This window comes from Lithobates pipiens, unplaced genomic scaffold, assembly GCF_037356315.1.
Source record: "Lithobates pipiens isolate NorthernLeopardFrog02 unplaced genomic scaffold, aLitPip1_a1.2 Scaffold_23, whole genome shotgun sequence".
Taxonomy (NCBI): Eukaryota; Metazoa; Chordata; class Amphibia; order Anura; family Ranidae; genus Lithobates; species Lithobates pipiens.
Genome location: NW_027507785.1, coordinates 54,625,010 through 54,639,200, shown reverse-complemented (window position 1 = coordinate 54,639,200; position 14,191 = coordinate 54,625,010). Strand labels below are relative to the sequence as shown.

General features: G+C 45.6%; 1 protein-coding gene and 1 pseudogene across 2 annotated transcripts in view; one reads left to right on the top strand and one right to left on the bottom strand.

Moving 5' to 3' along the window:
• LOC143927533 (laminin subunit beta-1-like) overlaps positions 1-14,191 on the bottom strand; it is a 190,033-nt gene that overhangs the window by 118,575 nt on the left and 57,267 nt on the right. For both annotated transcript variants that reach the window (XM_077451647.1, XM_077451648.1), the window contains exon 3: positions 3,219-3,394. In XM_077451647.1, the coding sequence (XP_077307773.1) occupies positions 3,219-3,394 (176 nt within the window). The remainder of the gene's footprint in view (positions 1-3,218; positions 3,395-14,191) is intronic.
• On the top strand, positions 10,196-10,349 carry LOC143928545 (U2 spliceosomal RNA; annotated as a pseudogene).

Below are 14,191 nucleotides of genomic sequence, written 5' to 3'. Positions count from 1 at the left end.
CCGTGGAACGCGCGCCGTCCAGCGGCGAACCCGGGAACTTACCGATGCCTGTTTTACAGAGTTGTCTCGTGAGTGGCGTTGTTCGATTGCGCAGTTTATCTAGTAGCAGTAGGGCTGCCACCCTTTCTTCAAGTCAAACCCGAACACTTTAGCGGCACACAGCTATTTTTTTTTTAATATTATAAACTATATATATATATATATATATATTTTTTTTTGTTATTAAATAACATTTCTAATGTTATGTAATTAATAACAAGGGCCCCCTTTACATCAGAGTCTGCAGAGTTCCCCTTTTAACATCTGAACTCGTAGAGTTCCTTTTCACTGTAAGGGGGGACTCTGCAGACTCTGATGATTAGGAGAACTCTGGGGACTATGACATAAGGGATCCTCGGGGAACCCGGATTTAAGGAGGAACACTGAGAACTCTGATGTATGGAGAGGAAACACTGTGTCCGGGTTTCATGCAGTCTGAAACCCGGACGCATGGTTCCAAACCCGAACTGTCCGGGTGAATCCTGGACAGGTGGCAACCCTAAGTAGCAGCGGTATTTCACTATTGGCTATTTTCTGTTTTCCCATTATGATTGATCTTCCTTGGTCCACCCACGTGAATACCCGTATGGAAGAGTCCACTTTATATACAGCAGATCTTTTAGATCACAGCCTTATTGACCCCTAGACTGCAGAGCTAAGGGCCCGTTATCTCGGGTGAGTGGGGCCTCAAGAGGGGAGTGCGGCATTTGATCACCTTATCTAAGCACTTTAATTTGGAGCACCTAGCACTTTATTCGTTATATATGTATCTATTTTGATAATATCGTCATGGTCAATACTTTTTGAGCACATAATTAGGTTGATGTTTAATATTCTGCTAGCGCTGTTAATTCATGTATTCAATATGTATTCTACTACGTATTTTTGGTATAAAAAAAATCCCAATAAGTGTATATTGATTGGTTTGTGCGAAAGTTATTGCGTCTACAAAATAGGAGGAAAAATTTGTAGCATTTTTATTATTATTTTTTTTTCTTTACTAGTATTGGCAGTGATCTGCGATTTTTAGCGGGACGGTGACATTGCAGCGGACAGGTCAGACACTTTTTTTGGGACCAATGACATTTATACAGCGATCAGTGCTATAAAAATGCCCTGATTACTGTATAAATGACACTGGCAGGGAAGGGGTTAACACTAAGGGGGCGATCAAGGGTTTAAATGTTCCCTAGGGAGGTGTTTTATAACTGTGGGGGGGGGGGGGGGGGGAGCCAACAGTGCGTAGAGAGAGATCACTGTCCCTGATGACTAGGAACAGACAATCTCACTCTATTCCTCTCAGAACAGGGATCTGCTTTGTTTACACAGGCAGATCCCCATTCTGCCTCTCTGTGGAGTGATCGCGGGTGGCCGGCGGACATCGAGTCCAGCGGGCCCGCTGGTTGGCTCCCCCTGCTAGCGAATGGGCCTCTGGAGGCACGCGCGCCCACAGAACGCCTAGCACGCGCCCGACGTACAATGACACCGATTCGCGCAGCCGAGCCAACCTCCTGCAGTATAACTGCGGCGGCTTGTTGGCAAGTGGTTAATGTATGTGTGAATCGCCGGTTATTAACCGGTTGTGGACCGCTGCATAGCACATTTAATGCTACAGGATGACCGCGCTGCGCAGGATCACATGTATATATGCACGATCCTGCATTTCCGGGTATCAGGCGCGAGTGCGCGCCACCGGAGGGTCGCTACCGCTGTGATTATACACAGCGGGTCCCGCGGACCCGAAGTCCCCCTGCCCCCGCTGATCATTCAGTACACAGGCAGAACGGTGATATGTCTATGTAAACAAGGCAGATCGCCAATTCTGTCAGCAAGGAAGGCATGGATCCTGTGTTCCTGCAAAGCAGAGACACGGATCTATGCCTTCCCTTAGTAAAAGCACCTCCCCCACTGCAGTAAAACACTCATTAGGCACACATTTAACCCTTTGATCTCCCCCGGTGTTAACCCCTTCCCAGCCAGTGTCATTAGTACAGTGGCAGTGCATATTTTTAGCACTAATCACTGTATTAGTGTCATTGGTCCCCAAAAAGTGTCAAAAGTGTCAGTTAGTATCCGACTGTCCACCGCAATATCGCAGCCCCGCTATAAATTGCTACTAAAAATGTTTTTCTTTTAAAAAATAAAAAATATCTCATAGTTTGTAGACGCGATAACATTTGCGCAAACCAATCAATATACACTTATTGGGATTTTTTTTAAAATCAAAATTATATAGCAGAATACATATTGGCTTAAATTGATGGAGAAATTTGATTATTTTACATTGTTTTTTATTGCATATGTTTAATAGCAGAAAGAAAATTTTTATATATATATATATATATACATATATATATATATATATATATATACATATATATATATATATATATATATATATATATATATATATATATAATTTTTTTTTATTGTCTTTTTTTTGTTTATAGTGCAAAAAATAAAAAGCGTGATCAAATACCACCAAAAGAAAACTATTTGTGGGGGGAAAAAAAAAGTTATATTTTTGTTGTTGTACGACCGCACAATTGTCAGTTAAAGCGATGCAGTGCAGTTTTGAAAAAAAAATAAAAATAGCCCGGGCAGGAAGGGGGATAAATCTTCTGGAGGCCAAGTGGTTATTAAATCACTCTTAGAAAGTTTGTGTTTGTTTTAGCATTTTATTCGGCTTATATTTTAAATTTAATGATATTTTTATATATAAACTTTCAATTTTCATGACTTACTTTATTTTAGACCCATTGATGACATCACTGTGTCTCTGTGCTTCTCTATGCAATGCAGGCAGATCATGGCTGGTGGGAGGAGCCAGTAGCGGGCTCTACATACCTTCCTGAAAACATTGCAGCTCTCTGCCTCAGCACTCCTCTTAAAGAGTCCTGATGTAAGCAATGGGCTGGCTTTTGGGAGGAGTTATGCAAATATCAAAATGTCTCGATGGGTGGATATCAGTCTGGAAAAACGGGTGTTCCTGGACAGGCTGTATTAGCATAGGTAACGCCCACTTGTGATTCTGAGTCTCCATGATTGACAGCACTGAAATCCAATGAATGAAAGGGGCGGCCCCCCCAACGACTAGTGCGTACTTGTCCTTAGCTTAATGACATGAACCCCGAGTCTTATAATAAGATAAGTAACCAATAAATATATTATTGTCCTACCGAGAGATGGCTGACAATGCAGTAATCCTGGCTCGATTCCATGCCACACGTGGACGTGGCGCTGAGGTTGTCGTCTCGACCAGTGAGAAGGTTTCCTGTGGCGGGGTAGCATCCTCCATTGGTACACCCGTGTTGTATTGTTTCTGGCTCTTCACCCCATACAATCAGAAACAGAGCTGCGAAGAAACAAAAGGAAAATTCATGATATAGGGGTCCCATTATGCCCCGTTCACACTGTTGTGCCGCGCCAGCGCCTGCGCATTAATGTGCGTTACGCTGAATGTTAATGTGTCTGCACACAGACACCGACTCCCTGTTGCAGAAATGTGAATGAAATGGTAAAAGAGGGCTTCTGCTCCTGTACTCCGCCTGTAGAGAACACTCTCCCGACGCGTTTCAACCTCAAAGCCCCCAAAAAGGGCGTAAACCTAATGCACGCTACCATGCACTACAGTACTGCACGTGTTCTCGCAGAGCAATAGTATGAACAGGGCTGTATAGAATTATTTATCACACTGATTGGACCAGTCAGAGTTTGGAGAGCCTGGAGTCCAATATATCTGATACATTGTATATTATACTGTATGGGGACACACCGAAACAAGCCATTCAGTTTGTATCCTCACAGGTATGTCTCTGCACTACATAGTTAATGATAGATCTAAAGCAGTGGTCTCCAAACTGCGGCCCTTTGCTTGCCCTGATACTAATGATGGGGCAATATTCCTCCCCCTGACACCAACAATAGGGCATCATTTCTCCCACTGACACCAACAGTGGGGTATAATTCCTCCCACTGACACCAATGATGGGGCACTATTCCTCCCACTGACACCAATGATGGGGCACTATTCCTCCCACTGACACCAATGATGGGGCACTATTCCTCCCACTGACACCAACAATGAGGCATAATTCCTCCCACTGACACCAACAATGGGGCACTATTTCTCCCACTGATAATGGGGCACTATTCCTCCCACTAACATCAATGATGGGGCTTTATTCCTTCCACTAACATCAATGATGGGGCTTTATTCCTCCCACTGACACCAAAAGTGAGGCATATGCCTCCCACTGCCACCAATCATGGGGCATTATTCCTCCCACTGACACCAACAATGGGACATAATTTCTCCCACTGACACCAATAATGGGGCACTATACCAGTGTTTCTCAACTCCAGTCCTCAAGGCTCCCCAACAGGTCATGTTTTTAGGATTTCCCTCTGATGAAATGGCTGTGGTAATTACTAAGGCAGTGAAACTGATCAAATCACCTGTGCAAAATAATGGTGAGCCTGAAAACATGACCTGTTGGGGCGCCTTGAGGACTGGATTTGAGAAACACTGCACTATACAACCCACTGACATCAATGATGGGGCACTATTCCTCCCACTGACACTGAAGAACACAGTAAACTGGCCTCTTGTTTAGAAAGTTTGGAGATTCCTGTTCTAAATGAAGATTGTGCAATCAGATTGTATAGTGTATGGTCAGGAATTCATAAGGGAATTAAAGGCAGTTCTTAGATCTTCTAATAACATTCCAAAGGGAAAAGAGGTTTGTTTATAAAAAATAAACATTCGTTCTGTTAATGGAAAAATAAATGGAATGTTATTGGTCTATTACCTCTCCAGGTTTAATGTCATTGGTTCTTAAAGAATAAGGTAAAAATACTGTATTGTGGTCACTAGATGGAGCTGACGATGATAGTAAATAAGTATTTCCTGCGATCATCAGCTCCATCTAGTGGCCATAATGTATTAATTTCTTGTCTCATTCTATTTCCAATGAAAAAAAAAACATTCAACGTGAATAACTAATAATATGAGTGCTCAATTTTTTATCCATTTGCACAGAATGAATGTACATACAATCTTCATAAATATCATCCCCCCACTGCAAAGTGTTATGCAGTACCCATACCAACCAGTCAGATCACAGCAAAACTGGTGTAGGTAAAACTGTCAATTCCTTTTTGATTGCTTTGGATTGCTGCACTTTTTCGGATTGCGTTTCCCCGATAAGTTCTTTAGGCATTATTAATTGCTTCCTCGGTTGTTTCAGGCCTCCAGCCTCGTGTCCTCCATTCACCTGCTCTACAGTCATCACACCGGCAGATAAGTCATGTCAGGTCAGGCAGTTGAGATTCGGCACGTGTCGGAGATCACACGTGATTTACATTTATATATCCAGAAGGAAGTTTCATAACCTGATATCCAGCAGATTCTGTATACCCGTCATTCACCACTTTTCTTAGGCCCCGGGGATTTTGTAGTTTTGTCTGTTCCGTGAACAGAAAAGGAAAACCTGATTGGTTGCTGATTTACTTTACATTCTCTTTAGACGCCCTATCCTTGGTTAGGTCCACAAGTGACCTGTTATGGTTTTGGAATATGCAATTGGGACTAATGTCTCAGAGTACACATGGGTGGACTGTCTCAGGATACACATGGGTGGACTGTCTCAGGATACACATGGGTGGACTGTCTCAAAGGACACATGGGTGGACTGTCTCAGGATACACATGGGTGGACTGTCTCAAAGGACACATTGGTGGACTGTCTCAAAGGACACATGAGTGGACTGTCTCAAAGGACACATGGGTGGACTGTCTCAGGATACACATGGGTAGACTGTCTCAGGGCACATATGGGTGGACTGCCTCAGGATTAGGGATGAGCTCCGGCGTGTTCGCATGCTCCACGTGCGGAGCCCACCAGGAAGTCGGCGTGGCTCTGCGCTAATCACAGGGTGGACTGTCTCAAAGAACAGATGGGTGGACTGTCCCAGGATACACATGGGTGGATTGTCTCAGGATACACATGGGTGGACTGTCTCAAAGGACACATTGGTGGACTGTCTCAAAGGACACATGAGTGGACTGTCTCAAAGGACACATGAGTGGACTGTCTCAGGATACACATGGGTAGACTGTCTCAGGGCACATATGGGTGGACTGTCTCAGGATTAGGGATGAGCTCCGGCGTGTTCGCATGCTCCATGTGCAGAGCCCGCCAGGAAGTCGGCGCAGCTCTGCGCTAATCACAGGGTGGACTGTCTCAAAGAACAGATGGGTGCACTGTCTCAGGATACACATGGGTGGACTGTCTCAGGGTACACATGGATGGACTGTCTCAGGATACACATGGATGGACTGTCTCAGGATACACATGGATGGACATGACTGTCTCAGAGTCCACATGGGTGGACTGTCTTAGAATACAAATGGGTGGACTGTCTCAGAGTACACGTGGGTGGGCACACTGAGTTTTTATCTAGTTTAGGGGTCTCCAAGCTACGGCCCATGGGCCACATCCAGCCTACTACATGATTTCACCTGGCCCTCAGCAGCTGTCCATGAAACTACCCAGCTGGCTGGCAGTGAATGCACAAGTCTTTGTATCATAATACGGTGATGGCCACGTCCACCTCCAGCCTGCCAGCCATGACCTTCCCCCAGTCCCCAATGCAGAGGGGCGACCCCACCTTTGCTCCAGGGAGCCCACGTGGCCTCCCTGTAACATTAGGTTTTACACTGTGTTACTGGGGAAAATCTCTTACTGCGTCACCCTACGTACATAATTCAGTAAACTCAGAGGGCCCAGGCTGGCCAGGCAGGGGTGTGCCCAAGCCCATCCTGGGTCCTCTCGGTTTCTGGCTTCACCTACACAGGATGCCCTTTCCCACAGCACTGCAGTCTCTGCTTAGCACCCGCCCAGCCCAGTACAGCCCCTTCTTCCCTGCCCAACAAAACTCTGCACATGCATGCAAGGTAGGGGCCGGCAGGCCACACTCTGAGCTGCCAGGTAAATGTGGTGAGCTTGTATGTAAAAGAGGAAACTCAGAGGGCCCAGGTGGGCCCTCTGACTTCCAGATTCCAGATTCGCACACAAGCCCACTACTTTCACCAGTTCAGAGTGTGGCCTGCCCCAAAAGCAAAAGTATGTAGGCATATGACACACCCCTTGCCAAGCCCCCTTTATGGGAGAATTGAAAAAAAATGATTGGTTAAACCCACAAGTGCTTTTTTACCATTACTATTCCTTTATATAGGCTTTTCGAATTTACAGATGCAGCAATTTAGAAATTGGATGGAAGGTTTAGCACTTACAACTATATAGATCAGACCAAAATGAGAGACAAATGAGGAGGAAAGAGGGACAGGGTGACTTTGTTCCAAATCAGGGACAGTACCTCTAAATCAGGGACAGTTGGGAGCTATGGACTGTACTGGGCAAGGCGGGGAGGCTGAGCAGAGAGTGTGCCACTGGGGGAAGAAAGGACTTGCCCCATCACCCTGTGTAGGTAGGCGAGACTAGGGTTGCCACCTGTCCAGGATTCACCCGGACAGTTCGGGTTTGGAATCTTGTGTCCGGGTTTCAGTCTGCCTGAAACCCGGACACATTATTTAGACTGGGCTGTGGCTCTCCAAGTAACTGAGATACAGTGGAACCTTGGATTATGAGCATAATCCGCTCCAGGAGAATGCTTGTATTTTAAAGCACTCGCATATCAAAGCGAGTTTCCCCATAGAAGTCAAGGGAAACTAAGATAATTCATTCTGCATTGACTTCTATTGCATGCAATACCGCATGTGGCCAGAGGTGGGGGGCACCGAAAATACTCTCGGATAGCTTGGCTGAACTCGGAAAGCCATCAGAAAGGCTCGGAAAGTATGACGGAGTGATTCTGAGTATTTCCAAATGGCTCCGAACTGTTCCAAGTGTCACTGGTGCCCTGGTACCTCTGGCGAAATGCGGTACTGCACACCCCATTAGCTTGAATTCTCAACGTTTTGCGAGACAACGCTAGCAAACCGAGTCAGAATTGAAAAAAAGTTGCTCGTCTTTCAAAATGCTCGTTAACCGCATCAACCAAGGTTCCACTGTAGTCACATAAAAATCTGTTGCCATTCGGGAGCTGCAGGTCGCTGTCTGGGGGGGGACAGGTTTGGCATCACTGGGGGGGGACCATGATGTCAGAAAGAGCAATTTGGCCACACCCACTGTTTGCCGCAGCGAGCTGCATTACTACCACTCTCCTTGGGGCACCCAAAGGTGTCCCGAGTCTTTTATAATCCTATTGTGTATACCACGAAAATGAATGTACCCTGTGCTGCTAAAGTGTTCGGGTTTGGCTTGAAGAAAAGGTGGCAACCTTAGGCGAGACTGGAAACTGCAACGTAAGAAGGTGATCTTGTCTGATTAAAGCGGGAGTCCGCCTTTTTTTTTTTTTAAAGCCAGCAGCTACAAATACTGCAGCTGCTGACTTTTAAAATAATGACACTTACCCGCCCAGCGCGCCCGCGATGTCGGCACCCGAAGCCGATCTCTCGATCGTCTCTCGGGTGCTGCCGCCGCCATCTTGGGTATGGGAATCAGGAAGTGGAGCCTTTCGGCTTCATTTCCCGGTTCCCTACTGCGCATGCGCGAGTCGCGCTGCGCAATAAGGATGGTCCCCGCTGTCTCTGGGATCCGCGTGTTTCCCAGCAGACAGCGGGGGACTTTCGGAAAGGGGCGTAGATTCTGCGGAAAGGGGCGTACCTTCTGCAGAATCTACGCCGGAAGTGGGTGCAGATACCTGTACTGTACAGGTACCTGCACCCCCCTCCCCCCTGAAAGGTGCCAATTGTGGTGCCGGAGGGGGGGGAGGGTTCCAATGAGTGGAAGCTCCACTTTAGGGTGGACCTCCGCTTTAAATCAAGAATGGTTTAAGGAACACAACCAGGAGTTTGAGGTGTTGACTTGGCCTCCAAATTCTCCGGTCTTCCATCCAATCGAACATCTGTGGGATGTGCTGGAAAAGAAGGCCGATACATGAAGGCCCCCACCTTGCAACTTCCAGATGGCTTGATGCCAGATATACCACAGCATACCTTCAGAGGTCTAGTGGAGTCCATGCCTTAATGAGTTATGGTGGGTGGTCATAATGTTTTTGGCTTATAGGTGACATGCTTGGGTTAAACAAAGGTCTACTCTATCCTTGGGCAAAAATGTAAAAATAAAAAAAAAATCCTTTACAAAAAGGACATCCCCGGGGGGGGGGGGGGGAGTATTTAGTCTTTTGTTGTCATCACGTCTGTGTATCTAAGTTGACTATGCAAACCTGAAATATTAGGTTTGGCCTTCAATAAAACAGTAAACTGGATACAATGAGGCCTCATATATCCAGCAGTGATAATAAATCATATAATTCTCCTGCTCTTAGGTCTTGTACGTTGCACACATTGTTCTGGCCAACTTGAGTGTACAGGCCGGGGCAGGTTGACAGTCCCAGTACGTCAACCCGAGATCCATGAATTTTTTTTTTTTTTTCCGTAGACGTTCGTGTTTAAAATTAATGCAAAGCTAACAAAAGAAGATTTGCAGGAAAAATAATACGGCTGAATGAAAAAATCCTTGTATTCACTGAAAGCCGTTGGCGTGTCTGTCGCCCCAGCCGGTAGATTAGGCAGGAGATATGCGGGGGGCGTGGCCAATCAAATATCCGTGCTGTGTCAGTACAACTCAGTGACTATGAATTGTTCTGGATGAAAACCCCTCTGTGCCACATCCTGGTCCCCCTATTCTTCTCTCTCCTCCTACTTAATCATGCTTCCTATGTTGTCAGCGATCAAAGGCTGCCAGTTGTATTTGGCCCCCGGGGGAATGATGAGCTCTGGTGGCTTGCACCAGCGGCGGCTCCATATTGCCATCAGCGGGTTTCAATGCGTTTCAATGCGTTTGGCTAATGAACTTTTGTGTTATTTTTTTAGGGGTTTACTGGGCTGTGTCTGTTCTGGCTGCGCGGAGGTTGAAGGCCAAACTTCAACCTTCCCTTTAGTCTTGCATGGTTTACTCTGATTTTAAAGCACACTGTGAGCTTCTCACAATGTGCATTAGAAGCTTCAGCAAGCCAGACAGAGCCCACCTGATTTCCTGGCTGGAAGATGTCCAGCATTATCTACCCGTGATCCGTACACAACTTGTAGTGTCGCTTCTCGGCCTTTTGGCTAAGATCAAATGTAATATCTGTTCTTATCAGTGTTCAGTATGGGTGCTACGCCGTCACTCACCAGGAGCTGGAATCCCTGGCTGTATAGTATCCCTGCTGGGATGATGGAGGCTCTGAAGGCTAGTACCGTCTAGAACAGAAACTTGGGCTCCCACTGGCAGTTGGGGCATGGGAAAAAAACTGGATGGGCCCAGTTCCTCCTGGTTTAAATGGATCTACCTTGTCTGGCCATGGGCTGAGAAGGCAGAGAGTCTGCGACGTCAGCCCAGGACAACGTCAGCTTGTGACAAAACACGTAGGGTGGGGGCTACGAGCTGACATCATAGCATAGGCAGTTCCCGGAAGGACAAGCTGTTGTTTGGAGACCACTGCTCTAGACAAATAAAAATGGCAACTCACCAGGAGCTGATATCCCTGGCTGTATAGTATCCCTGCTGGTATGATGGAGGCTCTGAAGGCTAGTACCGTCTAGAACAGAAACTTGGGCTCCCACAGGCAGTTGGGGCATGGGAAAAAAACTGAATGGGCCCAGTTCCTCCTGGTTTAAATGGATCTACCTTGTCTGGCCATGGGCTGAGAAGGCAGAGAGTCTGCGACATCAGCCCAGGACGACGTCAGCTTGTGACAAAACACGTAGGGTGGGGGGCGACGTGCTGACATCATAGCCTAGGCAGTTCCCGGAAGGACAAGCTGTTGTTTGGAGACCACTGCTCTAGACAAATAAAAATGGCAAACCCCCCCCCCCCAGTAAAATTGGGAGGTAGTATATCCACCTCTCTGGTGGCATGTACTGTACCGCCTATTTTCCCTTCATTCCAGCACTGCCACCCCCTTCAGTATATTTGACATTAGACTCTTTAGGGAGTGTCGGATACCTGTGTCCCCTCCTGTACACTGTCCTTTGACCCCTGGGTCCCTACAACACGCAGCAAGCTGTGCATGGAAGAGATGTTGTGCTTTTTAAATTTCCCTAGAGGTTATCACAACTTGTAAAACAAATGAAAACCGAACAATCACATCTATATGTGTGTGTTTAATATTAGTTCATTATTAAATTACTCCTTAATAAAGTGATCCAATGTAAGAAGCATCCTGCCTTCAAGTAAGTGTTTGGAGAAGATAAAATTCTCTAGGAAGTGCTGTCACCGCCTATTATTAAATGTTTAAACAACACAAGGCCATCTGATAAAATACTTCAGTGCTCATTTATTGCATTCCGTACAAGAGTTAGAGAATTATTTCCAGCTCGGTATAGTTTCCTATTTTGTCATAAGACTGTTTGGCTGTTTACTTTAAATATTAAAGGACAGGTCTACCCACAATTGCTATCTGGAAGGCTCAGCGGCTTCTTACAGGATGTTCATCAGCAATGAGATTTCCCCCTCTCGCCATATTGCGGTTTCTATCCAGGCCACGGGGGGGGTCTCACGTTCTGTGGTGGGTGGTCTACTTACTTTTCTTGCAGCATTCCTAATAATGTTCATAGAAAAATAGAAAATTGAACAGTGGGAGAGAAAGGCTACTCTTGGTTGTGACAGATGAATGGAGTTGGGAACCAAAGAGGAAAAACTTAATTGTGGGTGATCTCAATTTTTTAAGGTGAAGAAGTGGTATACCCTGTGGTGCTAAATATTTTAGGCAAATGACATGACCTGACCACACCCCTAATTGTACTGGCTATGTGTTAGGCTAGCATAGACATAGCTATGGACATGAGATGGCAAAAGCCAGCCGTAGCTATAGACATAGCTGTAGACCTGAGATGGCAAAAGCCAGCCATAGCTGTAGAAATAGCTATGGACATGAGATGGGAAAAGCCAGCCATAGCTGCAGACATAGCCGTAGACCTGAGATGGCAAAAGTCAGTCATAGCTGTAGACATAGCCATAGACATAAGATGGCAAAAGCCAGCCAAAGCCGTAGACCTGAGATAGCAAAAGCTAGCCATAGCTAAAGGCATAGCCGTAGACCTGAGATGGCAAAAAACAGCCATAGCTGTAGACATAACCATAGACATGAGATGGCAAAAGCCAGCCATAGCTAAAGACATAGTCGTAGACCTGAGATGGCAAAAAACAGCCATAGCTGTAGACATAGCCGTAGACCTGAAATGGCAAAAGCCAGCCATAGCTGTAGAGATAGCCATAGACCTGAGATAGCAAAAGCCAGCCATAGCTGTAGACATAGCCATAGACCTGAGATGGTAAAAGTCAGCCATAGCTGTAGACATGGCCATAGACATAAGATGGCAAAAGCCAACCATAGCTGTAGACATAGCTGTAGACTTGAGATAGCAAAAGGCAGCCATAGCTGTAGACATAGCCGTAGACCTGAGATGGCAAAAGTCAGCCATAGCTGTAGACATGGCCATAGACATAAGATGGCAAAAGCCAACCATAGTTGTAGATATAGCTGTAGACCTGAGATGGCAAAAGTCAGCCATAGCTGTAGACATAACCATAGACATGAGATGGCAAAAGCCAGCCAAAGCCGTAGACCTGAGATAGCAAAAGACAGCTATAGCTCAAGACATAGCCGTAGACCTGAGATGGCAAAAGCCAGCCATAGCTGTAGACATAGCCATAGACCTGAGATGGCAAATACCAGCCATAGCTGTAGATATAGCCGTAGACCTGAAATGGCAAAAGCCAGCCATAGCTGTAGACATGGCCATAGACATACGATGGCAAAAGCCAACTATAGCTGTAGACATAGCTGTAGACCTGAGATAGCAAAAGCCAGCCATAGTTGTAGATATAGCTGTAGACCTGAGATGGCAAAAGTCAGCCATAGCTGTAGACATGGCCATAGACATAGGATGGTAAAAGCCAACCATAGCTGTAGACATGGCCATAGACATAAGATGGTAAAAGCCAACCATAGCTGTAGACATAGCTGTAGACATGAGATGGCAATAGCCAGCCATAGCTGAAGAGTAGACATAGCTGTAGATATGAGATGGTAAAAGCCAGCCATAGACATAGAAGTAGACTTGAGATCTCAAAATCCAGCACACATCAGTTTAAAACTGACTTAGTTTTGCCTTTCCCACTGACTGAAATGCAAATTGGCAAGTTTTTGGCAAAATCTAATTTTTATTAAAACGTCAGGAAAATTATAACTTTCAGTTCCCCTTAATCCATTTTAGCATTTTATTTTCAGCAACTCAATTATCCACCAAGTTCAATCAACCTGGAACAGCTTGCGCAGGCAAAAAGTAGTCAATAGGCATACAATTATTTTCCAATCTGGTATTATCTGCCAGATCATCTCCTGTTTATTGATATCTTGACACTTACATAAATCTTCCTGTACTCCAATTTTTACATTTTTTTATAGCCATATCATAGTGTAGCCCCCTTTGTCCTAAACAGGGACTACTATGTCAATTCAGCTTTTGGCTGGTCTATAGTTAACTCAGACTGATTGTATTGTTTTTCACCTGGCTTTAGTGCCGGTTTACATAGGGTGACTTGTCAAGTGACTTAGCCGTCTGACAAGTCGCGCTCTGTTCTGTACTATGGAACCGTTCTAATAGGAACGACTCAAGTCGCTCCTACTTAGAAAAGGGTTCCTGTACTATTTTGGGTCGACTTCAGGGCGACTTGCATTGACTTCTATACAGAAGTCATTTTACAAGCCGCTGCTGAAGTTGTGTGCAGATCACCTTGCCAAGTCACGCTGCAAGTCAGGCTGCCCCTGTGTGAACCAGCACTTAAGCTTAAGTTGGCTTGTGATTTCTCACTGTCACCAGTAGATATCACTGGTCATAGAATGAGAGTTCACAAACAAAACTAATTTATGAATATTTATATTTTCTTCAGCCAATCCAGTAGGAGGTTTATGTCACTGGTGGATGCTGGGGGAGGATATAAATGTTTGGGAAAGGCCAACATGTCACTGTTGTCCCATTGGGCTGTGGCCTAGGGAGGTACTGCTTGATGGAGCTCTGCCGTTAGATCCAATAGCCTGGT